The 26797-nt window shown below is 46.6% G+C and overlaps 1 protein-coding gene across 1 annotated transcript in view; it reads left to right on the top strand.

Annotated features, from left to right (window-relative positions):
* Positions 1 to 26797, top strand: part of PRKDC (protein kinase, DNA-activated, catalytic subunit) — a 3362625-nt gene that overhangs the window by 1668783 nt on the left and 1667045 nt on the right. The window contains exon 44 of the mRNA XM_069621025.1: positions 13253 to 13318. Within this exon, the coding sequence (XP_069477126.1) occupies positions 13253 to 13318 (66 nt within the window). The remainder of the gene's footprint in view (positions 1 to 13252; positions 13319 to 26797) is intronic.

Below are 26797 nucleotides of genomic sequence, written 5' to 3'. Positions count from 1 at the left end.
ACTGAACTATTGGAGTGCCATCAGGTTACGCGCTCACATCTGTTTTAACAAATCGTGGTGTTTTAACTCTGACTTGTCTGATAGTTATCAAGGGAGGTGTGTATACTTAACCTGACTGTGTTTTAACTTGCTTTTGATTTAGAGTGCTGGTATATTGCCTAAAGTGTGCTTTAAATAAATAAATAAATATATAATTTGTATACAAAGCTCTGGTCAGTGTTTGTTTGCTCTACTGTGTTTTAGCCCTATTGTGCATACTCTATATACTGCCCTACTCATCTTGAGAGAAGTCTGACTGCTCAGCCACAGCTACCAGGTAAATCTGGGTGGTGCAGACTGCTACCAATTGGGTTTACTGCTTGCTCCTGTAGTCTTAATCTTTTTGCGGTGTTCCCTAAGGGAACTGCACAGGATTCTGCCTAACACTTCTCTTTTAATCATCTTTACCCAAAAGGTGAGACTCACTTCCACCATCGTCTCTCCCATTTCTGCTTGTTCTTCAAACAGATTGTCGTATGTGACGTCAGTCACTTGATATTCTTCTTCGATGGCAACTATCGCACACCATTGTCTTCCCTCGTCATCGTAACCGTCAACCAGGACCACTTTCCCTCGTATTGCATCTGTGTGTATCATCAAGGGAAATACTTGTCCCTTCTCCTCGTGCATCTGTATTCTTGGTCTGAATAAAACCTCATCAGGGGTTCTCATGATTCTGTCTCCTAGGCTTGGTAATCCTGCCATAAGCACACGCATGCCATATGCAAAGAATTCTGGCTCTAATGGTATGGCCCTCATGGCTACGTGTCATGAGTATGCTCTAACCATTTCACATACATTTGAATAGTGCATTCCTGGAGTGTAACATGCTATGCCCTCTTCCGTGAACGAGATTGTCATGTTCAACTTTGTCATTAAGTCTCAACCCAAAATATTTTCTGGGGTCTGCCGAGAATATAGTAGAGGTACGTTCATTTCACAATCCCCTACAGAGACTGGAAGTGCCTTCATAAAGGGAACTCGACTGATCGCTCCTGTAAAACTGAGTATCTATGGCCTCGCCGGACAAGGAAAATGTGCCTTCTCGTATGCACGAGCGTGTCACACCCGTGTCAACTAGGAAGGATTATTCCTTATCCCCTATGACGACATCCATCCTGGGTTCCCTGTGAGGGTCTGGTGTCACCGATAGGATAGAACACATCAGGGTTCCCATGGAGTTGTCCTAGCTTATATATAAATTTGGCCCACTGTGTGCTGGTGGATTTCCGCCATTCTCATTGTTACCTGCCATTCCAGGGTTCATGGTCTGTGATAGTTGCATCGGTGCCTGTTGGGATTGTTCTTGAGGAAAATTCCCCATGTTTTGCGGTTGCACCCCTTGCTGCGCTCCTTGTGCTTGTTGTTGCACTGTGTGATTCTGTGCACCTCCCTGCTGTAAAACTCCAGGTGGATTTGTCATGCCTGCTCCTGTTCCTTGGCCGTTCTGCATCATTCCTTGACTCATGCATGTGCGCGCCAAATGCCCTGTCATTCCACACAGCCAACAAACTGGTGGTGGTCGGATCATTTGCCAATTTGACATATCATGGTTACCATTTTGCATATTTTGAAAGCCTCCTTGATTGTTTTGGAAACCTCCCTGATTGCTTTGCCATCCTCTTCCCCTAAATCATCTTCCCCTTGTTTAAAATCCTGTATTGCCCTGGTTATTTGCTGTGGACTTGCCACCTGCTGCATGCTTGGTGCAGCTGTACTAGTTACCATGGCTCCCTCAAGAGCATATTTTGACAATTTCTTTTGCATCAATTTCGCTTCCTCACCTTTTCGAGTTGCTTCCTTTTTGCGATTCTTTTCTTGCAACAGTCTACAATAATGTGCGATGGTCAACTGTATTTCAGCCCAAGGTTTGGCTTCGATTCCCACCAGTTTCTTCAGTTGTTTCTGCACCGGCTCTGGCAGCCCTTGGCACAGGATATGGTAAAACACAGGTATAGATTTCGTCCACGATTCATGAGTCTCAAGCACCCATGCTTCTTGGAAATTCTGTATATCAATTATAAATATCCTTAATCTTTTGAGTCATTATAGCTCCCATATCAGAAGTATCTGGGTAAAGTACTCGTAGTGCTTTCCATACTGCGGCTCTACAATTGTTAAATGGCACTCTGTCATGCGCAGTATTAATTGTGGTTACGCCAGGGTAGCTTGCTCGTGCCCACCCATCGTCTGCTCTCTCACCAAGTATGGTGATCAGGAGACCTTTGATATCCCCTATAGCTAACGTGTTTCCTCCTGTCATCTTTTCTAACTCGTGTATCCACTTTCCGGATCCCGATGTCAGCATTGGAAGCTTGTTTTTTTAAATTTTCTCGATCCATTTGTGGCCATGGAATATATTGTGGTCTTATTCCCTCCTTCTCGAGCAACGGAAATTGGAATGTGTAGCCCTCTCTCTCTTCTCTCATTGTTCTCCTGTCTGTTGCAAGGGTAATATTCCTGCATCGCCGTCTACCTATCCACATAGGGCGGTGAAGACACCCCCTCTGACCGTGAGATACTTCTTCATATTGGTCAGGCTGCGTGGCGGACTCTGATGTTCTCGGTATAGGTTCGCTATTCTCTGACCACCTTACTCCTTTTTCTCTTGGGAGTCGTCTTTCGTTCCGTCCCTCTTCCTCATTTTCCTTGGGCTCCTCCCTTTCAGACATTGGTTGTCCCCAACTAGTGCAACTTCTTGTATCCTCTTTGTTCCTACTTATTTCCAATCTATCCAGGGATAGCTCTCTATCCCCACTTCTTCGGGTGACATCCTCAGTGTCATACAGCTGAGTGCTTTCCAGGGGCTCATCTACCCCCTCCCCTTGAGGTATTTGTTCTAGCCCCATTTCATCATATATTCTATCAATCGTTCCTCCGATGCTTCTGGTGTCTAAGTCATCGTCAATGTTTGACCTAGTCGTGCCTGGTACTGAATCGTACGCGGGAAAGAATTCCTCAATGTCTTCCCAGTCTACAACTGGAGCAGGTTTTTTAACCTCTCTCCCCAGATATTCAAGATTGCGTGCTCTTTGTCTTCGCTTATGTTCTATATCATCATCAAATTCTTCGCACTTCCTCACCTCTTCTCTGACCCTATCTTCTTCCTTTCTCTTTTCATTTCTACGTTCATCTGCCTTTCGAATTTCCTCATCTCTTTGTCTCTTTATTCTTTTTTCACGTATTCTCTGCTCATCTTCTAACCTTTGCTGTTTCTGTCTGTATTGATCATAGGTTGCTCTTGGGTTGCGATCGAGCTGTCTTTCGTGCTCTTCGCGATATAGCTGTTCTCACCTTTTTCTGTATTTCCTTCTTATCCTTTCGTCTCTTAACTCCTTTTCTTTCTCCTTCCTCTGTGTCACATATAACCTCTCCTTTTGTTTCCCGTCAATAATGCCTTTCCCATCGAGTTTTAATAAAATGTGTCCTCCCATCCATTCATCTTTTGCGAATGCTATCTCGTCAGTTCTGTCTTCGCTCCCTTTCCATCTCTTCCCATCTCTCTCTTTGTTGAGAGATGCACTTGCCTGTGCCTAATCTTTTCTTTCGTCATCACGTTTCCCATTGTCCCTTGGGACTATGGAGGTAATATTCTTGTCCTTCCCTTGATTTTCGTCACTACTATGTGTAGGTGACTCATATGCAGGGTTGCTGTACCCCTTGGCTACTTTAAGTTCCATCAATGGGTATAATTCCTCGTCCTTACTTTCTTTGACTTTCACTTCAGGTGGGGCAGGTGGCGCGGTAGGAGTCTCACCCCCCTCTGTGCATACATTAAGTAACCAATCTGTTGGTGGTTCTTCTTCCTTCCCTTGTTCATCCATTTTCCATAACTGTAGAACAGCAAGGAGTTTTTCTAACTTCTTGCCTGCATGTGTGGCATGCAAATATGTCGTCATATGTTGTAAGACGGCTTTAGATAGAACCCCATTTTGTGGCCACGGCATAAACATCTCGTGGGCGGTACCTTTAACCCACTAGATACTATATTTCTTTAACTTGGGTGCGTGCTTTGGCAACTGTTTGCATAAGTGTGCCAATGGAGTTATGACTTCCATGCTTAAATCTGTTCCCTTTCCTCTTATATAACACTTGCCAATGTTTTTGTGCGACTTAAACAGCTTCTAACAATATGAGCAAGCACCAAATATCGCAAGTTCCAATCCAAATATTCCACAAAATTTTATATATTCCGATTTATTCAAAAAACTCAATTCACGTGCGATTTTGTCTCAGCTATCAAATCAGTTCTCTCACAAATTTCCAATACATATGATGTCGCAACAGAGAAACATGTAAGACAGTCGCTTGACAGACTAGACGGACACCAGCTGGACACAGATATATCTGCCTCTAATCATTACCCCTTCATGGATTGTAAATGTACCCCTTTCACGACATCTTTAAACGTTGTGATAGTCTAATTGTTCCCCATTATGTGGGACTCTGGGTACACGTTTCTTCTAGCTGCTATATTTAAAGCGCAGGAATAAGGCGAATCCTCTCACTTCTCAGGTGTCTGCCCGGTAACCTCTCTTCTCGGGTGTCTACCCCGGTAACCTCTCTCTACTTTTATTACTCTCGAGTCATTATCCCCATATATATATATATATATATATTTCTGAGACACACAGTCTTCTCTACTTCTAGCTATATTTTGTTTTCCCTCCTCTCTCTGTTACCGTTTTCCTTTTACTTGTTCTAAGGCATGCATCATTTGCCAAAACATTCAATTTTTGTTTCACTCACCGGTTGCATAGTTCCTCTCTGGACCTTTGGGATCACTCCCTTTGTTACCGCCTTCTTCAGCTTTTTGCCCGCTCCGCTGCCCGTACGAATTGGAAGGGATGTGTCGGGGAAACGGGTCCCTTCAGGCCCTTTCTGCAGATTCTTCTTAGGCTACCATTGTCTATGGGGAGCTTCACGGTCTACTCAGCCGAATGGCAAAGGACACGTGATATTGCCGAAGACCTAGAGTTACTTTATGTCGACCGTCAATAGGTGTCTTACTTTAGTCAATAATCGATAGTCGATAACCATCAAATCTCTGCTACCAAGTGCACTGGGGGCCCATAGAGTCGGTTTTTGCTCCAGAGTTCTTTAAGACAAGATAGCTGCACCTTTGAGATGGATGGGAGTGCAGGTTTTCTACTCCAACACCAATCAATAAGGACAACTCGATGGTTTGGCAAAGGGAGTTCGTTAAATGACAAGTACAAAAAACGGGTAGTCATGGAAATCGACAGTGATGCGATAGTCTGTCTCGCTTCGACTCACTGAACTTCATTCAAACAAGAACATTTATACTCAACTCTTCATAATTGACGTGCAACACTTAAAAGTTAACGTTCAATTCTATTGGTTTGGAAAAGGTAACTTTAATATAGGTACTATATCTGTATATGGTAACGGAGTGAGGGGATTGGATAAACTCTATCTGGTGGGTGTCTAAGCCCTTCCTTCTAACATCACTCTTATAGACGTCACTAAGAGTACGACGTCCCATTGGTTCTACTATCTATAGGACCCTAGATTATTTGGTCCATTGTGATTCGGTTGGCTTCAACCCCATGCATACATTTCTACTTTACTTAGCAGCACGCAGAATGGTCAGCCAGGTGCAGGTGGCCCCACGATTCACACGGCCTTACTTCAATCATTACTTTAGTGGCGATGTGTCAATTATTTGGCTGTGGTTGGCCTCAAAACTCTATCTTCTTGTCAGGAAAAGTTATGATATTTCCGTCTGGGCAGCTGCCAAGTGTAGGTATGAACCCGTGCCTCTTCTTGCTCGAATGGTAACATGCTACTCACACCGTGATTCTGCCTAGTTTCCCTCAATTTGTGCATTTAGTTCTTATTCGGCTTGCCACCTGCCTACGCCTCCTTATCTCGACCTTCCAAAGATAGGATATTCTGTTCTTAAGTTCCAATTCTGCTAAGCTACTGTTCGCTCTTTCTATTGGTCTGACTTTAGCTCTTTCCTGGCGCAAGTTGCATATGCTAAGTTTCAATATAGCCATCTCTTCTCGTTTTACCCGGAATACGAATCTTATCCTGTTTGGCCTCTAGTAACCTGAGTTGATTCTGCTTTTGTGTAAAGTGGACTCGCACTTATATAATGTGCTTCGTTGAGGTAGATATGTATAGGTGGCGCTTGCCACGGTCTATCTTCTACTAAGCATAGCAAGCCGCACTGTTTTCTTAGCTTTCTTGCGGTTTCAAGCATATGTACAGACATTAGCTGGTTGAATGACTTCATCCTGCTTTACAGCTTAAGCTTCTTTGTATTTCAACATCGTCTCTCCTTCTAGGTTCCCGATATCCTTATTCCTGGCATCTCTGTGTGTCATTTTCTGGTTCTGCATGTTAGTCCGGGCCCTCGTGACGTCACCATTCGTCTTCCATTAAGGCCTTTTGGGTTTCTTCCGGGACAGCGTTTAGGCCATCTTCATTTCGTCTTATTTGCTGGTAGGGTTTTCTCAATGGATACCTTACTGTCCATGGTTTTCTAGGTATCGGTATTTGAACAGGTGGTGTTCTCCCCTAATAGGCACTGGGCAAAGCCCTACTGCGGCTCTCTGCTGGTTTATTTGCTCGTCATACATCATGTATTTTGGTGTGAACGTTCCTGATACTTCAAAATGGGCGATGGGAGGGTGGGCTTTATTTGGGACCTCCTCTCCATACGCGAGACAACCATGGTATCCACATCTGCGCAAACTGGTGATGTGCGATCACATCAAACTCCTGTGCCAGACCAATTTGCTGATCCAACAAAGGGGGGGTAACATTACACCCTCCACTTCACTCAATGAACTTGGCAGCAGGGCTCCTGAGGTCATACAGTTTGGACATCTAAATCTACCTATCCTCAAGGAGGCACGTAAACCAAACACCAGACACTGTCATTTCGACAAGTGGAGGAGATTTGTAATTTGGTGCCAGTCTAAACAAATAAACTCCATAGACTGTACTCTATACCACATTCTTCACTATATGCTCTACTTGTTAGACTCAGGGATAGTATTTAACTCTATAAAGGTTCACCTGCCGGCTTTATCAGCTTACACCACCTCTCACAAGAAAGTATCATGGTGGAAGGTTCCCGTTGTTAGGGAGAATTTTCATTTTATGGCTAATTTCCCTTACCTATAGAGTCCTCCAGCAGCTTTGCTGGATTTGAAGGGTTTGTTTCTTTTTACCTGCTAAGAGTGAGACTCTTTTTCCCACTCTTAGGCATCTTTGCTATGTGTGTTCTAGGCTATTTTTGTGTTTAATGCCTATGGGATCTTTCTCAACCCAGTTCCAGACTTCCCCAGGCCAAGGTGAGTCCCCCTGCAGGCCCCGGCCCCCAACACACCATTTTGCAGCAACTTGGAGCAAAGCGTCCATGTGCGCCACTGCCGGATTCAAACTGTGGGCTTATCCCGCCTCCCAGACTGTCCTGGCCCCCTGATTGGTGCTCCCCTTTAAACCCACAACACCAGGCCTACGGCGCGGAGTCTCCTCCGAGAAAAGTCGCATTCCAGACTTCCCCAGGCCAAGGTGAGTCCCCCTGCAGGCCCCGGCCCCCAACACCCCATTTTGTAGCAACTTGTGTATTTCCAAAAACACGTGGAATGCGGCTTCCATGTGCGCCACAGCCGGATTCAAGCTGTGGGCTTATCCCGCCTCCCAGACGGTCCTGGCCCCCTGATTGGTGCTCCCCTTTAAACCCACAACACCAGGCCTACGGCACAGAGTTTCCTCAGAGAAAAGCCGCATTCCAGACTTCCCCAGGCCAAGGTGAGTCCCCCTGCAGGCCCCGGCCCCCAACACCCCATTTTGGAGCAACTTGTGTATTTACAAAAACATGTGGAGCGCGGATTCAAGCTGTGGGCTTATCCCGTCTCCCAAACGGTCCTGGCGCCCTGATTGGTGCTTTCTCTGCATATAGCTCAGCAGGGCAGGCAGCCCTCTGCCTGGCAGCCCCTGCGGCTAAGGGCCCCAAGGCCAAGGGCGGTTCTAACAGAGGCGGCTCCAACAGAGGCGGCTCCAACAGAGGCGGCTCCAACAGAGGCGGCTCCAACAGAGGCGGCTCCAACAGAGGCGGCTCCAACAGAGGCGGCTCCAACAGAGGCGGCTCCAACAGAGGCGGCTCCAACAGAGGCGGCTCCAGGAAGTGTCTGCAGGTGTCAGCAGGGGAAGCCAAGGAAGCCAGCAGACACCAACATAACTGTGAGTGTGGCATGGGTGTGGTGTAGAGCAATTACTCTACTCCAGAAAGCCCCTGTCACTCTATCTTACCTTCCATATCGTAGACTGCCATAGACTTGAACAATACATTACCTAGAGGAGGCGCACTGCAGTCTGAACCTCACGACTGGTGATGGTGGATCGCTTGTTGTACTGTGTGAGCCGTGCTGCCTCTGCTGCGATGCGCTCAAAGATGTCATTTACAAAGGAATTCATGATGCTCATGGCCTTTGAGGAGATGCCGATATCTGGATGTACTCTCACTCACGACTCCGGGCCGACACAACACTCTCGACCCAGCGTTGGGGAGAGCCATGAGCCAGCCTGAAACAGGGACGGCCGCAGGGGACCTCTCTGGTTCTCCGTGAGCTTCTCTCACTGCGCGCTGCTCTGGGCAGTATAAATGAACATCCGCCCTGCCCACCAGGTGCGGATCTCTGGGGGCCTTCTGACAGGGCTAGAGGTCAAAACACCTCTGCCACACGCTCACTCCCCCTCCTGCTGGACCATACCTATGGAATCCCATAATTGCAAGGACAGCAATGCCAACTGACCAACTAACAATTCCATCCCTCTGCATACACCTCTCAAACTCTAACCAAACACAACCACAAGCCTAAAACGCTGCAATCCGCACAAACTTCACAACACTGCAACAACAAAACAAAGCACACATAGACTTACACAACAGCACACGACGACTACGGACCGTAAAACACCCTAAACCAAGCCAACGGACCCACCGGGCTGAGGCTGCCAACAGCACATCACTGCTCTCTTGCGCTTTTCCAGCTTATTCCCACTAATCCACCCCCTCTCCTCCCCTTTTCAGAGCCGTCAGAGCACCAGGGGACCACTGCGGTGGTGATAGTGCACGGTACAAATGTCCTTTAACATTAACATGAACCCCGTAGGAACCATCACAGAACCCTCGGTACAGTGACACGGGAGTGTCGTAGCGACCCCCAAACATATACTCCATACCCTGGGACTGACTACTGTCTCCCAGGGCATGTAAAGTCCCCATTGACTTTACTAGTCGAAACCTATGAACTAAACCAGTACAACCCATTTTACCATGGAGGTACTGGAAGGGGTTAATAGTGTTTCCCCTATGTTCATTTTCGAGAGAAGTTTCTGGCTGATGGCAGTGGTTACTACCATAAATATTCAACGACAAATATTTCCCTATGGAATTTTCCCATTGTTCGAGGCTACCACATTTTCTGACAGCCTCTAACATACCGCCGGTGCATTTTAATATTAACTTTGCTCCAGTAGGTTTTATTTGCCAGAACTTTAATATAACTTCTTTTTCGTGTCTTTCTCTAAACTCCTAACCCAGGTCGGGGATCCTTTGTTCGTCCTTTTGGCGGGCTTCTACCGAGAAGCCCTCCTTTCAATGCCACTGAGTCTGCGCTGGGTCCATTGTGTGGGAGGGGGAGTAGGACCCCTGGATAGGGTTGCCTCAGCAACCCATGTCGCACTCTATCCTGATAGGCTGGAGGGTCTCCCGCCAAGATGACCACTCCACTGTGTGAGTGACAGCTAGGCTGTATGAATGGGGATCTTTTTGCATAAAAGTAGGGTCCTGAGGACTAGAAGAGCAAGACGTCGCCACTGGAACTAAGAAGCCGAAGAGGAGAGAAGCCAAAGACATCTGCAACGACTGAACCACCGGTGAAGCCCTGCTGCAGCCTCTCACCACTTTTTCTCCACACGATGAGAGAATATCTTCACCTGCAAGAGCCTTCTTCCCTTGAGCTGGTGGGGCCAACCAGTTTGCCAATCTCCTTCCCGGACCTGCCTTGGTCGAATCTCCCGTACCCTGTACTCGGAGGCCGGATAGCCAGGCACCATTCCACCCAGACCGCGATTTAAAGGAGCGTACCTTTTATTCGTCGGGCAGCACCGCGACTGGTTTCATCCCTGGGTAGTGCAGTAACTCGAACCTTCCTCCACGACGAGAGCCTCTCTTCCTCTGCTGGATCACCCGAACTGCAGGAACTACCAGGAACAACCGCCACCGCAGGAGCCACTTCTTCATTTTAAGGAACATTGTTCCGCCAGGCCGCCCTTTCTTCGTAGTGCTAAAGGTGTTTTAAATCCTTTACCTACCTGTTGGGTTGGCCGCCCCTCTCTCTTAACATTGTCTTTTCAACTTCTGCAACTACCTTTTCAACTTCGTTAAGCAAAGACTTGACTGCAGCTACAAGAACATTTTTGCTCCTGGGCCCTTGCCCTGTACCACTGACTCTGGCACAAGCCTACCGACTCTGGTCACATTTGTTAGATCTGCTTTCTTTAAATTGATTCTCACTGAGAACTGTGTGGTGCACCTTTTTCTTTTAACTACCCTTTCCTTCCCATTCTTAAATACTGCGAAATGCCATTTTGCTCAGTTTTCATTTTAAGTATTGCCTATACTGATGCACTGTCTTGCTGAACTGGTACACAAGCTAATGGGAAGCGTTGCTAGGGTGTACATGAAACAATTTCTAGATAACTTGTGTTTTCCCTCCCTTGTGAGGAATTGTTAGAGGATCTTAATGTGTAGTTTTCACTGTGCCGTTTTGCTCAGTTTTCACTTTGGTGCACTTGGTCTACAATTCGACTTGGGAGTGTGTATATTTTTCCTTTGACTTAATTTAACTTGCTTGATGACTGTGATACATGTGTTTTATTAGAATTGTATAAAATAAATATATAACTACTTTTTAAATACAAACTTTGGTCAGTGTTTCCTTGTGCCATAATACATTAGACCTATTGTGTAAACCCTGAATACTGCTCACCTCCCTCTGGAGATAAGTCTGACTGCTCAGCCACAGCTACCAACTAAATCTTTGTGGTACAGACTGATACCAAAGGGGCTTTATTGCTCTCACATGTAGTCCTAATCTATTGTAGTGCTCCCTAAGGGAACTGCACTGGATTCTGCCTAACACCCGTCATTAGGGCATTTATGGAGCGAGTTAAGAGACTCCATCTTCCAATTTCCAACCCAGCGCCAGGCTGGGATCTCAATGTAGTACTTGCTAAAATCATGGGAGCCCCCTTTCAGCCTATGCATAAGTCAAGTCTGAAACAGCTCACATTTAAGACTGCCTTCTTGGGGACTATTACATCCATAAGAAGGGTTAGTGAACTTCAAGCATTGTCAGTGCAAGACCCATTCTTTGTCATCTACAAGGACACATTTGTTTTACGAACACACCCTAGGTTTTCACCTAAATTAATTTCCAAATTTCACGTAAACCAATCCATTGAGCTACCGGCCTTCTTCCAGAACCCCACAAGCTCAGCTGAGAAAAAACTCCATGCACTAGATGTAAGGAGGGCGGTCCTTTACTATGTAAACAAGACCAGACCGCTCGGAAAAACAGACCAACTTTTTGTCTCTGAAGCACCAGGCAGAGAAGGGGACCACATTTCCAAGAAAGATATCTCCAGATGGATAGTCAGATACATACAGCACTGTTACTCTTTACAAGCAAAACACTGCCTTTCACACCAGGAACTCACTCCACCAGGGGTAGAGGAGCTACTTTGGCTTTTATTCCAAACGTCCCTCTGGACACCATTTGCAAAGTAGATACATGGAGCTCAGTACACACGTTCTCTTAGCACTACTGCATTGACACTCGTTCTAAAGCAGATACACAGGTGGGACAAGCGGTTCTAAAACATCTATTTGCCGCTGGGCCTTCTCACCACCCACCACCTTCTCCTAACACTGCTCGCTAATCTATGCATAGCATGTGATTTTAGCAGATTCCACAAGCCTCGGAAGGGATACATTATTCACAGTTATCGTATTTCTGATGCTTGTATCTGCTTAGATTCACATGCGCCCACCCTTCTTACCCTTGGAAAGAAGGTGCATAGATGTTTATTTGAGCTCTATCTGATACATATCACCTTTAATACACCTGTACTCACGCTACACTTCATGCAACCTCATTTCAAAAACCTTGACGCGTGAAGGACCATGGGTACAGTGGACGTCACACTAGGGTTAGTATTACTGGCATGCCATGTTGACGTCCTTTTTCGAGTTTCGAAAACAAGAACTGTAATGCTCTGCAGCTTCCACTAGATGTCGGCCTATCCATAGCATGTGAGTCTAAGTAGATACAAGTACCAGAAATACAATTATTTATCCTAAATATATATATGTAGATACAGGGATATTGATGTACATATAACAGACCATATAACAGATGGATCCTCGTTATGCATACGTTGTGTCATCATGCACTATATTTTCGTATTCTTTTCCTTACAAAAGCAGATTTTCAATATCCACACTGTCTCAATAAATGACTTTCACTGTCATCAAGTTGACCCTACAAACAAAAATGTGTAGTTCATCCATATTTATTTCCAGTCCAAATATAAACTGTATTTTTTAAAGTTATTATTTATGCTTACAGTGAGAAATGCAGGTGTCCTCAGACAAATGTGAATAATTGGCCTTATTTATTTTATTTATAACGTGCCTAATACCAGACCGGGGTTTGGTTTCTAAGCGTGGATCCTGGATTCGAACCTCTGTTTCTCCGCGTGGTCTTGCTTTCAAGACCAGCACGTTGCCCCTGTGCTATCCTCTGTTGACTATCCTTGACTGAAATGTGCATTTCAGGGTGGTACGAAGAAGCAAAGGCCATTCCATTTGCATTGTGGGGGCTGTAGAGTGTGTACAATTATCTCTTATCAAGGAGCATGTGATGAGAACTGTATATTTTTTGTGAAATGTGTTCTTATTGTTCAGAGCATTTTCATTTCCTCTTTTGTTTTTGTATCTGAGCAATATTGAGAAATCCATTCCTATTCACATTTCTGTGGGGTGTTCAAAATAATGGAGGGTTAACAAACTGTACCCTGAACTTTCAGTCTTACAAATATTGTATTGTAAGATTTTGAATATGTAGTCATAATTTGTAATGTGTTTTCTATTTTCTTTTTTTTACAGAACGTGCTTATTTTTGAAAACCTTATTAATCTACGTCACAGTTACACGTTTCCTGTCGAGGTTGAAGTAAGTGGACAAGTTGTCTCTGCGTGTACATGCATATATGTACAGGCATGCATTTGCTTGTGGATCTAGTGTCACCTTTCCCTACATAAATATATGTTTACAAGTGTTCCTTTTCTTCCGTATTCCCCATCATCTTGAGAATGTGCATTTCCCATCAGTGTGAGTATGTTGAAATTAGGTCATCCACAGGTCGCTCAACATATTGTAAATTTGAAATGTCTATTTATTCAGATGTTAACCATATACGCTGAAGCAGGAACTAGTTTTTCCAGTGGTTATCGCCACATAGATTACTTACCTTTTAAAGGGATCTAGCAGCAGATTTGATACTGAAATATTTAAGTGGCCACCCAGGAACATATGAGTCACTTTACCACGACGCACACATTTAGGAGGAAAGCCACAATCATTTGCAAGAACCCATTGTTGACTCTAACTGAAAAACCCACAGAAGCTAGAATTCCTATCAATATTTAGAACTTTATCAAAGGGTGTGAAACAAAATTGAGTTTTCCCAAAAAGGGATACTTTAATAGGAACAATTCGAAATTGACTTGGAACAATACACAGTCATGCGACATCAGGGGTAACTAAAACACAATTGACAGTAATAAATTGCTCCAGATCCCAACTGAACCAAATAGAAGCTGTTTGGATAGACAGGGACCCAGGGTAGAGTCTGGAGTTGAGACCCCAACACACCACCTAGAAAAAACAACCGACCAAGCGGTGCTACCATCACAAGTCCACATGACATGGAAACTCAAAGAACAAGAGGAAAATAATAATAACAACATAAAGAATCACAAAAGAATTGTTTGCACTGGGCCCCAAGATTCAGTGGGTCGTGCAACTAGGGCTGCATTCAAATGTCAGTCCTTGCAAATATTAACCCTCTGCATCAGGAATCGGTTACCACAGAAAGTTTAAGAGTCGCTTCTATTGGGTAGGGACCAGTCCTTGCAAATATTGCACATATGTTGAAACGTATTATTAAACAAGGAGAAAGGTAGGGCACTGGAATGTGGAGATCACTCCGCTGACCAGTCTGACCCTGCTACCTATGATGGGGTTCGAGAGAGACGGTGCCCTTCCGTCTCCAATTAGGTAAAGTAGAAGCCCGGATAAAGCCCTAGTCACTTCGGCACTGGGTTGTTGGTTCAAAATAAAGATTCATATGGTGTCAAAGAATTGACCATGAATAGTAATGTTGATCATGAGGGTTATTTTAATTTATATTCCAACCAACATGTGTTTCGACCCTCCTGGACTTCATCATGGCATGTGGTCTTTAGTAGGGTTTGATAGTTCAAAGCGGGTGTTGTATCATGTGAGGATTATATTGAAGGATTTCACCTTTCGAAGCATCACTACCACGAGGCAACACTCCCCAGCAGGCCCGACACAGCCTGGTAGAGCATTTGTTTGAACTTGCTTATAAGGATCTATTTCCGCCCAGGATATCTTCCAAGGATAGTAATATCTCTGGCCACAATAGGGCCCCAACACATGCGTTTGTACGCCAACAGTTCTGTGCGCCATATGAGATTACATAGAATCCTCACCTGATATAACACCCGCTTTTAACTATCAAACCACACGCATTGATAAAGACCCAAGAGGGTCAAAACCCCTGTTGGTTGGTATAGCCTTCCTCCAGTTACTGTTTTTGCCCATTTTCTCCTCACTTCAGGACACCATTTTTGCTTGGCTCCATAGGTTGTGGAACTTCTCTGTAAATGCATCACTGAGCTGGCTTCACCGAAGAAGTTAGAAAAGTGCTGGTATTCCAGATACTTCTTTATCTCCCATTAAGCAAGATTCCCTGAAAAATCCCAGACTTTCACCTACTGAGCAAGATCTTGACAAAAGGAAATGTTAAAGACGGGTATTTCAATAGGGGAATGGGATTATGTGTCAGGGTCCCCAGTCCTTTTAGAAGGGAAAATATTGGGTGTCTCTGGACCTGAAGCCCAACCAGGGCCACCCAAGCAACACACTCGCCTTGCAGCCTACCCCCTCGTCTTTCATCCTCATCAACTACCCTTGGCTCCCTTGATCTCTTGAAAGTGCCTTTTGTGGCTCCTATGGCATTGTGGGGTCCCCCCCTTGTGGCTCCTGAATCTGGTTTCTCCAAGTGGAGTTGGCGTGTCACGTAACCAGCACCTGGTGCCTGCATGCCATTCCGACAGGTTGACTGGCCACTGCCCCAGCTATTGTCCAGCATGTGGCTCTCCTACACCGGCCTTGACAGCAGCCAGCGCAGAGCTCTGTGGCTCACACACATACTCCTGCCACTGGTCTCTGGTTACTGCTATCTCCACTCCACAGTGTGAGCTCGTCCTATGTTGTGCAGCCTGCACCCATCGTTGTCAACAATTCTTCCTGTAGCAAATTCAGATTCATGTCTGTGCTGGTAAAGCTTTCCTGTTTTTAAAATGTACTGCAACTTTCTCCTGACTGTAGTGATGGGTCCCTCCCAATGGAAGCTACTCTTACACTTTCTGTGGTAACCAATTCCTGATGCAGAGGGGTAGTAGCTGGTGGGGTGCAAGTCCTTTTTTGATGCCAGCAGAAGAGGTAAAGAGCTTACATCTGTCTACTTCTCCCTTGAATTTGCTCTAGGCACTGAATTAGTTATTTTCATCTCCTGGCTAGACTCTAAAAAATAATTTCATAGTGGGCTACCAACAACTGAAACCGCATAATTATTCCACTGGCTCAACATTGATGTAAGTTATTGTAAGGGTACCCTCAGCAGCCTTAGATTAAAGGTCAGTGACCCTCTGTACTAGTTTCCGAAGGCCTCCACTCACATCTTCCTTTTCCCGATGGACCTTCTCTTTCTTACTTTCTAGGAGTCTCCCTTCAGCTTGTTGCATCACTTACATCGCCAATCTTCTCTATTCCGAGCCAGCCCCCTACTGGTGGTGTCTCCCTCATAGAATGGCTATAGTGTCCCTGTCTACACAGACCCTCATCTACAGAAATTCCTTGCAGCTTCTGTCTACTTTGCCCCACTTCTCTAATCTAACTTTTGTCCCTGACTACTGAGTATTCCTGTAGCAACTGGCACATTACTTCTAACTGCAATATAGACTTCCCCCTACCTTCACCCCTCTAATTCACGTCTCCAACCTCTGTTACAACCCTGAATACTTCTGTTAAAATGATTCCCTTACTCCAATGGAGACCCCACATCACCTAGATTATGCTAGCTTTAACTAAGATCAATCTTATGACTTCTGTAGCCTTTAGCTCGTCCTATCCCTGTATGGTGTGTTCTTCCGCCAAGTTCTAAAACCTAGTTTGATCCTCTACATTGTGTCCTAAATGTCCAGAAACCTGCACTACGTCTCACTACTTCCAGCATGATCACACATTCTCCCTCATCCCTCCCCTTCATGCCTCTCAGGTTTCTCTGCTTCATTACGCAAATTCACCCTGTGTTCTGTGTAGTAATATTGGTATAGCCAACCCCTCCTGTCTCAGTCCTCCTAATTCACTCCACGGTCTCTTTCTCAATGCTAGACCCGCTATAAAAATGATTTGCATATCTTTAACCACATTTATGACAACAGCCCTGACTGCCTTTGCCTCTCTGAATAGTGGTTCTCCCCCGACTCACCCACCATCTCCTCGCCCTGAATATTGCATCTCCCACCAAGACCATCAGAAGAAAAGAGAGAGGGGCTGGCATAGCGATCCTCCTCAAAAAATACCTCTTGCTCCCTTCTCACTCTACCAATGTAAAGATTCCTTTGAACACTGCGCTTCAAAATGATCACTCAACTCTTAATAACTCCATCCTCATTGACATGATCTATCACTCTCCTCCTTTGTCTTTCTTTCTTGAACTATTTCACAACTTCCTCTCCTCCCTTATCAATTCTGCCAATAAAATCATAGTAGCACACTTCAAGTTCTTGTTCGATGACCCCCTTTGGACTCAAACATTGTTGCTTACTGACGCTATAACCTTTCAGGATTTATACAGGCGATCTGGGTCCCCACTCTTTGCCTATGTCCCATTCTTGACCACCTATTCACATATAAATTGATCTTCCCTCCATGTCAACCAGTGCCCTTTTCTGGTCTGATCATTTCTCTATCTCCTTCCGTTCCCCATTCCACTCTTTCTGGTTCCCTAAAACTAACTGTCCTGATCCCACACCCCTCTTCGTTTCATGCCATCTTTCCAAGGTTCGCTGTTGCTCTGCTCCTCATGAAAATGGAAGGCTGCAAACTAGAAAGAAAGTGGAAAAAACCTCAATCCAAAAGGACAAGTTCTTATACCACACCAGAGCCTAAAAATACAAATTCTTTCTGCAAAAAAAGTTCTCCTTTTCAGGAATTTCAAAAACTCCCAACAGCTCTGCCAAACACTTCAATATACTCCAGGGATTCACTCCTAACACCCTTGCTACCCATCCTCACCATTTTGTGGCAAGGCTCCTTGTGACAAAATGTGCAATCCCTCCAGAGAAAAGGTCTCTAGAATCAGTAATATTGTCCTAGCTACTCCCTGCTTGATTGCTTCTTCTCCAACCACCTCTCCTGCTTCATCCCTGCCACCTTCCATTTGTTCACAGGTTGCATACAGTGTCCACCCTGCAAATCTCTCAAACCATCTTTATCGCCTCTTGACTTCTCAAAACTCATGCCTTATACCTGCTCCTTGGCATCTTCCACATTAATCAACAAAAAATTAGGGGGAGTGGTTGGCGGACATGAGAAGAGGCTGCACTTTAGCAGAGCTCCTTGATATGATATGTTTTTTAGAACACGCTTAATACCCAGAGGTTTCTAAGCGCTGACCCGGGGATCGAACCTGTGTTGCTACGTGTCGTCTTGCTTCCAAGGCGAGCACGTTGCCCTTGAGCTATCCTCCCAAGACGGGAGGCCTTGCCGCTGCCCGTTTGATCCTGGTTATTAATGGAATAACACAAAGCCCATGGACTGAAAACAGTGTTAATAGTGAAGTCCTGGAAGAGCTGAGCTGAATAAGTTGAAACGGGTGGCATCTGTATTAGGCCAGAAGAGATTGTTGATTCTCTGACCATGTGACTACCGAGATAGTGGGCATGAGTGTATCAATGGATGATCGGTGGCGTCAGGGCCATGCTCTACTTCAAGTGTAGAGCAGCGAACGCTAGAGCAGTGAAAGGAATCGGACAATAGCAGAGGTTACTGTGGGTACACAGCACACTTCACCGCTTCCTGTGCTAATGGAGGAAATGGGAAGGCGTACAATGGCAGGGAGAAGAATATGTTGCTGGTGGAAGGTGGTGCCAATTTTGCAAGATGGAACAATCTTAGCTTGAGCGATAGCATTCGCCTTCTACAACCGAGCCAAAGTAGATGTGGCTTTAAACTGTTGGACATGATTGGTCAGGAAGGAAGAAGAGTAAGTCTGTATCTAGAAGTACATTTCTTCGAAGGTGCATCACAGAGGCGCATGCAAGCTCCATAAGGTTTGTTGACATGCACTGGGTTGATGAATAGTGGCAGTGTCTGACGGATTGAATTTAGAAGTTGCTGTGAGTGTTGCAGAAGTGTGACATTAGGAAAATCCCATAAGGGGAGCCAAACAAACAAAAATGGGTCTGAACACAGCAGGGATGGTAACTGGGCCCAACGAGTTGCTGCAAGACCTGGAGGATGCCTGCTACAGAAATTGGGAAGGCCATACAGGATAGTAGAACGGCATTGGAGATTAAAATACGATGCAGTGTTCATTGATGTATTGTTGCAGAGTCGAGATCTGAGGAAAGTGCCAGAAAGGTTGGCTTCGACTGGATCTAAGGTGATTGAAGTGGAAAAGAATATCAGAACCTTTAGCATAGTTGCAAGTTCTGCAGGCTCGATCTAATACTATGTAGAGGCGCATGAAGGATGCAGAAAGGATGGACTGGTGCAACAATAATAGGATCGTAAGTCTGGCAGAAGGGGAGGAGGGTAAAGATCCGACAAGCTTCATCGAGAAGTTACTGGTGACATTGATGGGACCATATTGTTTCTCCTCTGCTTTTAATGTTGAGCGGCTTGGAGCATTAGTGAAACTACCTTCCTTTGTGTGCTATCATTGCTAAACTCCTCAATTACTTTGACAGGGAGGCTCTGTTGAAGCTCCAGAGGAAATATCAAGTGGGGCTCATGCTCATTGACTGTATTACCTGATTATACTGAACAAGTGCATGCAGAAGGTGTGTAACTCTTTCTTGGCTGTGAAACGGGTAGTCCGTGTGAAGGCATCATGAAGCTTGACGCAGACAACAGATTCAAAGTTGAAACAAAAGTGATTTATTAACTCAAATGTTAGCATGGTTGAAGGCCTAACTTACCCTATACTAAGGTGTTATTTCCCTACCTAAACAAACTAAGGAAACTCTGAGTCAGGAAGTTCAACTTAAAAGGTCTGTCTGTGTCCAAAACCTATACTTGCACTCACAACTAAAGCTAAACAATGTGTAAGGATGTCAGCAACACATGAAATAGGGTTCCAAATAAAGTTCTGAGCTTTTTCCAGCTCCTGGCTTACTTTCATCTCCCCTTCCCTAAGTTCAAAATGATTCCACAAATTCTCAGGGCTCCCTTCCCCAGGTTCAAGACAACATAGTTCCAAAAAGGCAAAACAAGAGGGGTTCTGGGAGTCCTTCTACTGGCACGAACACGGCCCATTGACCTGTTCTTGGGTGGATGGCCCCTGGGAGAGTCTCGGCCAAGTCTTTAGCTCATTGTCCCTTTCACAGAGGACAAATATCCCTGCATATCAGTCTTTGTTCTGCCCAGGGGCAGTCCAGCACGAAATGCTAGACAGTTCTCTTCTGAACAAGAGTACCAACAGCAACCCCAGACACGTGTTTCGGCCTAGCCGGGCCTCAACAGTGAGGTGGAGCTGTGCCTCTCTAAGAACAGTGAGCAAGGGGTCCACGTCTGGATTCCCCTGGTAAGTTAGGGTAAAACCCAAAGCTACTTAATATGCAAAACAAGAGGCACAGCTCCACCTCACTGATGAGGCCCGACTAGGCCGAAACACGTGTCTGAGTTTGCTGTTGGTACTCTTATTCAGAGGAGAATTGCCTAGCATTTCGGTGCTGGACTGCCCCTGGGCAGGACAAAGACTGATATGCAGATGGAAATTTCTCCTCTGTGAAAGGTACAGTGAGTTAAAGACTTGATTGAGACTCCCCCAGGTCTCAATCTCAAGCTTAAGATTCCCCATATTTGGTGAAAGTGGGCCTAGTCCCACAGGGATCCTAAGCAAGCCGCAGCCTCTGTTCCAGTATGGAAGCGCCATTGTGGAGGGGAGGAGTGGTCCCCCCACATCACAGTGTGGCCTGTGATATGAACAGAAGGGTACTGAGCGTTAACCCTGTAGCCCCCTGCTCCACCTCTACCCATTTTTTCTTATCAAGTTGAGACCAATCCAGTATCATGCCTATTTGGGCTGCCACCAGGTGTTTTGGGATATATTGACCCACTCAACAGCATTTCTCCACATCACCAAGCTGCAGTTGCGCAGAAACCACAAAAGGGTTGCCCTGGCTCCTATGAGCGCCATGGCTCAAAACTGTGTTTGGTAACAACAACAAAAATGGCTGCACCGTCCTGCCAAGCACACATCGGGCAGGATGGAACAAAGGGGGCACATTGAAGGAGATTGCCACTGTGTTCCGACATAAATAAAAGGAAGAAAGTGGAAAAAGCAGCGTTGCTTGCAGCAAAAGCCAAAATCCCCATTGAAAAGAAACCCATTTCCACCTTTAAAAAAAGAAATGCGGCTATGATTTGTATTTGTATTTATTTTTCTGAGGCTTGTGGAATCTACTTAGATCACATGCTGTGCATAGGCCGACATCTAGTGGAAGCTGCGGAGTATTACAGTTTGTTTTTCGAAACTCGAAAATGGGCGTCGACACAGGGCGTGCCAGTAATACTATCCCTAGTGTGACGTCCACTGTACCCAAGATCCCTCACGCGTCTAGGATCCTCAGATTGTTTTTTTCCGCCATACTGGTCGGAAGCATTTTGCGGAGTCCCCTGGCCTTAGCCATACTTTTGCTAAAATATAAAATAGTAATCTATTGACATCCTTCCCCACCCCAACGTCGAACTTCGACACTCGACGGCGGCTGGAGAAGAAATCGACCGTCGGCTGCTGCACGATGGATTTGGGCCTCGGAAGGCCGCTGGCCTCGGCCCGGGCCTGGTAGGCCGCTGGCCTCGGCCCTGCAAGTAGGGAGAGTGGGGGGTGGTACATACTCTTCACTCTTGGTATATAGGTACACCTTATACATTTCCTACACTTAACAGCCCGCTGCCTCAAGGTGCGTATGGAGGGTACCCCTTTTCAATTCTGCCCCAAGTGCAATCGCAAATACCCTTGGGTCGACAGGCACGCCACGTGCAATCTCTGCTTGCCGAGGGACCACCCCGAAGCGAACTGCAGAGCGTGTAGTAGGTTTAAACCTAAGACACTTAAGGACCGTTCGACGAAGCGTTGGGCCCACCACGCCAGGCAGGCGGCCATGGCAGCGGAGGGCGCCTTCAGCGATGGCAGCGACGCCGTACTTTCGAACGGCGAGGGCATTACGGCGTCGAAAGACAGCCGAGCGCAAGTCCCCGACCTCGGAAGGTCGTCCGGCAGGGCGGCTATGGGGAAGACCCCCGGCAACACAAGCGCTTCACATACTACACACACTAAACACACTAAGTCCAACCGAGACTCCACAACGTCGAGTTCTCAGAAAGAGGCACAGACAGAACGGTCCGATTCGGTGTCCTCTGGGCGCTCTCGATCAAGATCGCCGCATGATTCCAGGCAATCATCCACTCTTGCCAAGAGTGCCTCGCTCCCTAGGCTAACAGAAGTTCGATCGTCGGAAGACAAAGACGACTCCCACCCCCAGGCCGCGCTCCAGGAGTCGGAGCCCGCAATTAAAGCCAGCGAGGCCCCACGCTCGAAGGACAGGGACACCTCTCCCGATCCTCGACGCCAGGCGTCGAAAAACTCCGGAGCCACTAAGGGACAGGGAAAACATTTTTCTACGCACGGGGAGGGGGGAAAACAGCAGAAGAAACTACCTGTACATTCTTCCACACCTGTGAAACACTCCACCCCCTCTAAACAGACAGACAAACCCAGGTCTGCTGATAGGTCCACAACCAGCAAAGCTACTCAAGATAAATCCCATAGACTTGCTGAGAGAGTCATTCCCAGTTCCAAAAAATGGTCCAGTGAAGACATAGATAGGGTCATGTCAAGAATGTCTTCTTTGGCTGATTTTTATGATAAAAATCCAGAACATTTCCTCTCGTATGATCCACAAGGGGCCACACCCTCAGGCTCTACTGATCCTATCCCCCTGAGTAAGAAGGCCAGGTTTGAAACCCCGATGAGATCTGAACCCTTCGAGGTACAACCTTACGCAACTCCATAGTCACGGTATCAAGGAGAGGCTTCCTTTTGTGAAGACCAAGAATTTGGTATGATAGGAGAGCAAACCGGGACGGGCTACTATGGGGATGATGAGGACCAGGAAGAAGAAGAGGATAACCCGGAAACATACAGAGTAGATTCTCCGGTAGAGAACGAAGCCCCGGTTACCGACTCCCCGGTCGATAACCAACCCCTCCTAAATGAGGTTCTCGCTCGCGCAGCAGAACATTTCCACATTGACACCCACGGTGTACTGGAGGAAAGGGACTTCGCAGAAGAGTTAGTGGGAGAAAGGAGGCCTGTTGCCCAGACCATCCCTATCCTTAAATCCATTCAGCGGAGAATAGATCCGTCCCTGGTGAACCCAAACCTCACCAGAGCAGTCAATCCCAGGGTTGAAAAACTTTTCAGGGCGGCACAGTCTGACCCTCTCTATATAAGAGGACATCTGAAGCCAGACTCCCTAGTTGTCACCAACACTCGTAAGAGGGCTGGGACACCCTTGTCTTCGTCAGAAGCTCCTCCCGACAAGGAGAGCAAAAAACTATATGGTTTAGGCAGGAAGGTAGCCTCAACGTCCGCCTATCAAGCAAGGATTGCTAACTCCACCACCCTGTTGGCCAGCTACAACTGCCATCAGTGGGAAGAAGTCGTGGCTCTCATAGCCTCTGCTCCTGAACCGTTAAAGGGCCAATTAGCTCGGATTTCCGCAGAGGGTAGAGCCGTGTCTGGTTGCATTTTGAAAGCAACCTTCGACGCCGCGGACAACGCAGGCAGATTGATAGCAGAAGGTACTGTTATCAAGAGACATGCGTGGTTACGGCAGTCTGGTTTTAAGGCAGAAACACAGGCATCATTGTTGGACAAACCGGTGGAAGCCGATCTGTTGTTTGGTAAGGCAGTCGAAGACGCACTGAAAAATGCCAAGGACGAATACGAGACACTCAAGTCCCTTGGCCAGTTAACCAATAAACCCCCTAACCAGAGAGGGAATAGTAATTTTCGTCGCCCACGCGGCCAAAATTCCCAGAGAGGATCTAACTATTCCCAGGGGCAGGGTACACAGTGGAACAACAACCAACAGTCTACCCAGGGTTACGGCAGAGGTAATAGGAGAGGTCGTGGTAAAGGCAGAGGCAGCCCCAGCAAAGGAGGCGGCACGCCTCCACCAAAGCAGTGACGCTCAGTTCAGGGTCCCTTCTCACGCAACCCCAGTAGGGGGACGCATTTCAAACTTCACCCAGGCTTGGGAAGGGATCACATCAGACAGATGGGTGCTGTCAACAGTATCCACAGGATATTGTATAGAGCTACTGCAGCGTCCCCGGAACCATCCTCCACGACAAAGAGTACACTCCTTAGAACATCAGAAGATTCTCCTCGAGGAGATCGCCATTCTTCTACAAAAGGACGCGATAGAACTCGTCCCGGGACACCAGGTAAACAAGGGTATTTATTCAACTTACTTCCTTGTGCCAAAGAAAGACTTGAAAATGCGCCCAGTATTGGACTTACGGCCTGCCAACAAGTATGTCAAGCCCCAAAAATTTCGTATGACCACGCTACAAGAGGTAATCCCCCTCCTAAAAAAGGGGGGATTACATGGCAACCTTGGATATGAAAGATGCTTATTTTCATATTTCCATGTTCCCAGCGCACAGAAAGTACTTGCGCTTCAAGGTGGACAGTCGCCACTACCAATTCAAGGTACTGCCCTTCGGGATAGCTTCAGCACCAAGGGTATTCACCAAGGTACTGGCGTTGGCGGCTGCACACCTACGCAGGGAGGCAATCCCAGTGTACCCTTATCTGGACGACTGGCTCATAACGGGGGAAACCCCAGGAATTTGCAGGACAAACATTCAAAGGACTATCGACCTCCTACACAAGTTAGGCTTCTAAATCAACGAGAAGAAGTCAAGCCTGGTGCCAAGCACCTCAAAACAATTCCTAGGAGCAATCCTGGACACCCAGGAAGGGTTGACCTTTCCTTCAGAAGAAAGAATTCGGAATATACTACTGCAAATTCCGCATTATCAGTCAGGTCAACAAATAACGGTACGCAAAGCAATGCGTTTACTGGGCATGATGGCGTCATGCATTTACCTGGTCCCCCACGCGCGCCTGCGCATGCGTCCCATGCAGGAATGGTTGGCGAAACAGTGGTCTCAGGCAAGTGGTCAGTGGGACAATCTAGTGGTCATTTCGCCAACACTGGTACAAAGCCTTCACTGGTGGACAAGAGAGAATCTCACACAGGGGAAACCCTTTTACGATCCCGAAGTGCAGGCAGTAGTCACTACAGATGCATGTCTGACGGGGTGGGGAGCTCACCATCTCCACCACACAGCTCAGGGTCTCTGGTCTCACTCAGTGGCCAAGAACCACATCAACCTGCTAGAGCTTCTGGCAGGATTCAGAGCGCTTCAGGCGTTCGAGCCCCATCTACTAAACCTGTCAGTGCAAATCCGGACGGACAGCACTACAGCCATGTTCTACCTGAACAAGCAAGGAGGGACTCGCTCGCCAAATCTGTCCAAGCTTGCCCAGAAAATCTGGATATGGGCACTCAGACGGAACATCTTCCTGTCATCACAACATGTTCCAGAGGAGCTCAATTCCCTAGCGGATGCTCTGAGCAGAGACTCCCTCCCAGAGGAACACAAATGGGTTCTTCACAGAGAGGTCGTAGAAGATCTCTTCTCTCAGTGGGGTTTCCCCACTATAGACTTATTTGCCACAAGCGAAAACAGACAATGCCCAGGATTTGCATCCAGGTTCCCCCAACCAGACTCCCAGGGGAACGCCCTGTGGATGAACTGGTCAGGGATGTTTGCGTACGCTTTTCCACCAACTCCTCTCATCAGGAAAGTGGTGAACAAGATGAACAGGGAATCGATGACGCTCGTCCTAGTTGCTCCTATGTGGGCAAGACAACCGTGGTTCCCACACCTACGCAGGATGGCGGTGTGCGAGCCCATCAGACTTCCAGCCTGGTACAACCTACTGTCCCAGCACCAAGGTCAAACAGTGCACCAGCAACCCAACTCAATGAACCTGGCAGCATGGCTCCTGAGGTCATAGAGTTTGGACACCTCAATTTGCCACAGAGGTGTATGGACATCCTAAAGGAATCTAGGAAACCAAACACAAGGCACTGTTACTTTGACAAGTGGAAGAGGTTCGTTATCTGGTGCCAGAGTAGACAAATCAACCCAGTTGATTGCACTCCTTCCACTATTGTTACATACATGCTCCACCTGCTAGATGCAGGATTGGTTTTTAACTCAATGAAAGTACACCTGGCAGCCCTCTCGGCTTACACCACTTCCCATAGCAAGGTTTTGTGGTGGAAAGTACCAGTAGTTAAAGCCTTCATGGAAGGAGTAAAGAGACTTCACCCTCCTATTTCAAACCCACCACCAGGGTGGGACCTTAATGTGGTGCTAGCCAAGCTCATGGGCCCCCCTTTTGAACCCATGCATAAAAGCAGTCTCAAACACCTGACTTATAAAACGGCCTTCTTAGTAGCTATTACTTCTATAAGAAGGGTCAGTGAAATTCAGGCTCTGTCAGTGCAGGATCCCTTCTTTACTATCCATAAAGACAAACTGGTTGTACGCACACACCCTAGGTTCTCACCTAAATTTATATCAAAATTCCATGTAAACCAGTCCATCGAGCTTCCGGCTTTCTTCTAGAACCCGCAAAGCTCGGCTGAGGTGAAACTACACACCCTAGATGTGCGTATGGCGGTCCTCTACTATGTAAATAAAACAAGGCCGCTAAGGAAAACAGATCAACTGTTTGTCTACGTAGCTACAGGCAGAGAGGGGGATCGCGTCTCTAAAGGTGCCATCTCTAAGTGGATTATTAACTGTATCCAGCTGTGTTACTCACTCTCTGAAAAGACTCTGCCTTTTACGCCAGGGGCCCACTCTACTAGAGGCATTGGGGTCACTCTGGCTTTCATTGCAAATGTACCCCTTGACACCATTTGCAAAGCAGCTACTTGGAGCTCTATTCACACTTTTACT

The sequence above is a fragment of the Ambystoma mexicanum genome, chromosome 5q (assembly GCF_040938575.1).
Source record: "Ambystoma mexicanum isolate Mex_15411 chromosome 5q, UKY_AmexF1_1, whole genome shotgun sequence".
Lineage (NCBI taxonomy): Eukaryota > Metazoa > Chordata > Amphibia > Caudata > Ambystomatidae > Ambystoma > Ambystoma mexicanum.
This window is presented reverse-complemented; position numbering and strand designations above follow the sequence as displayed.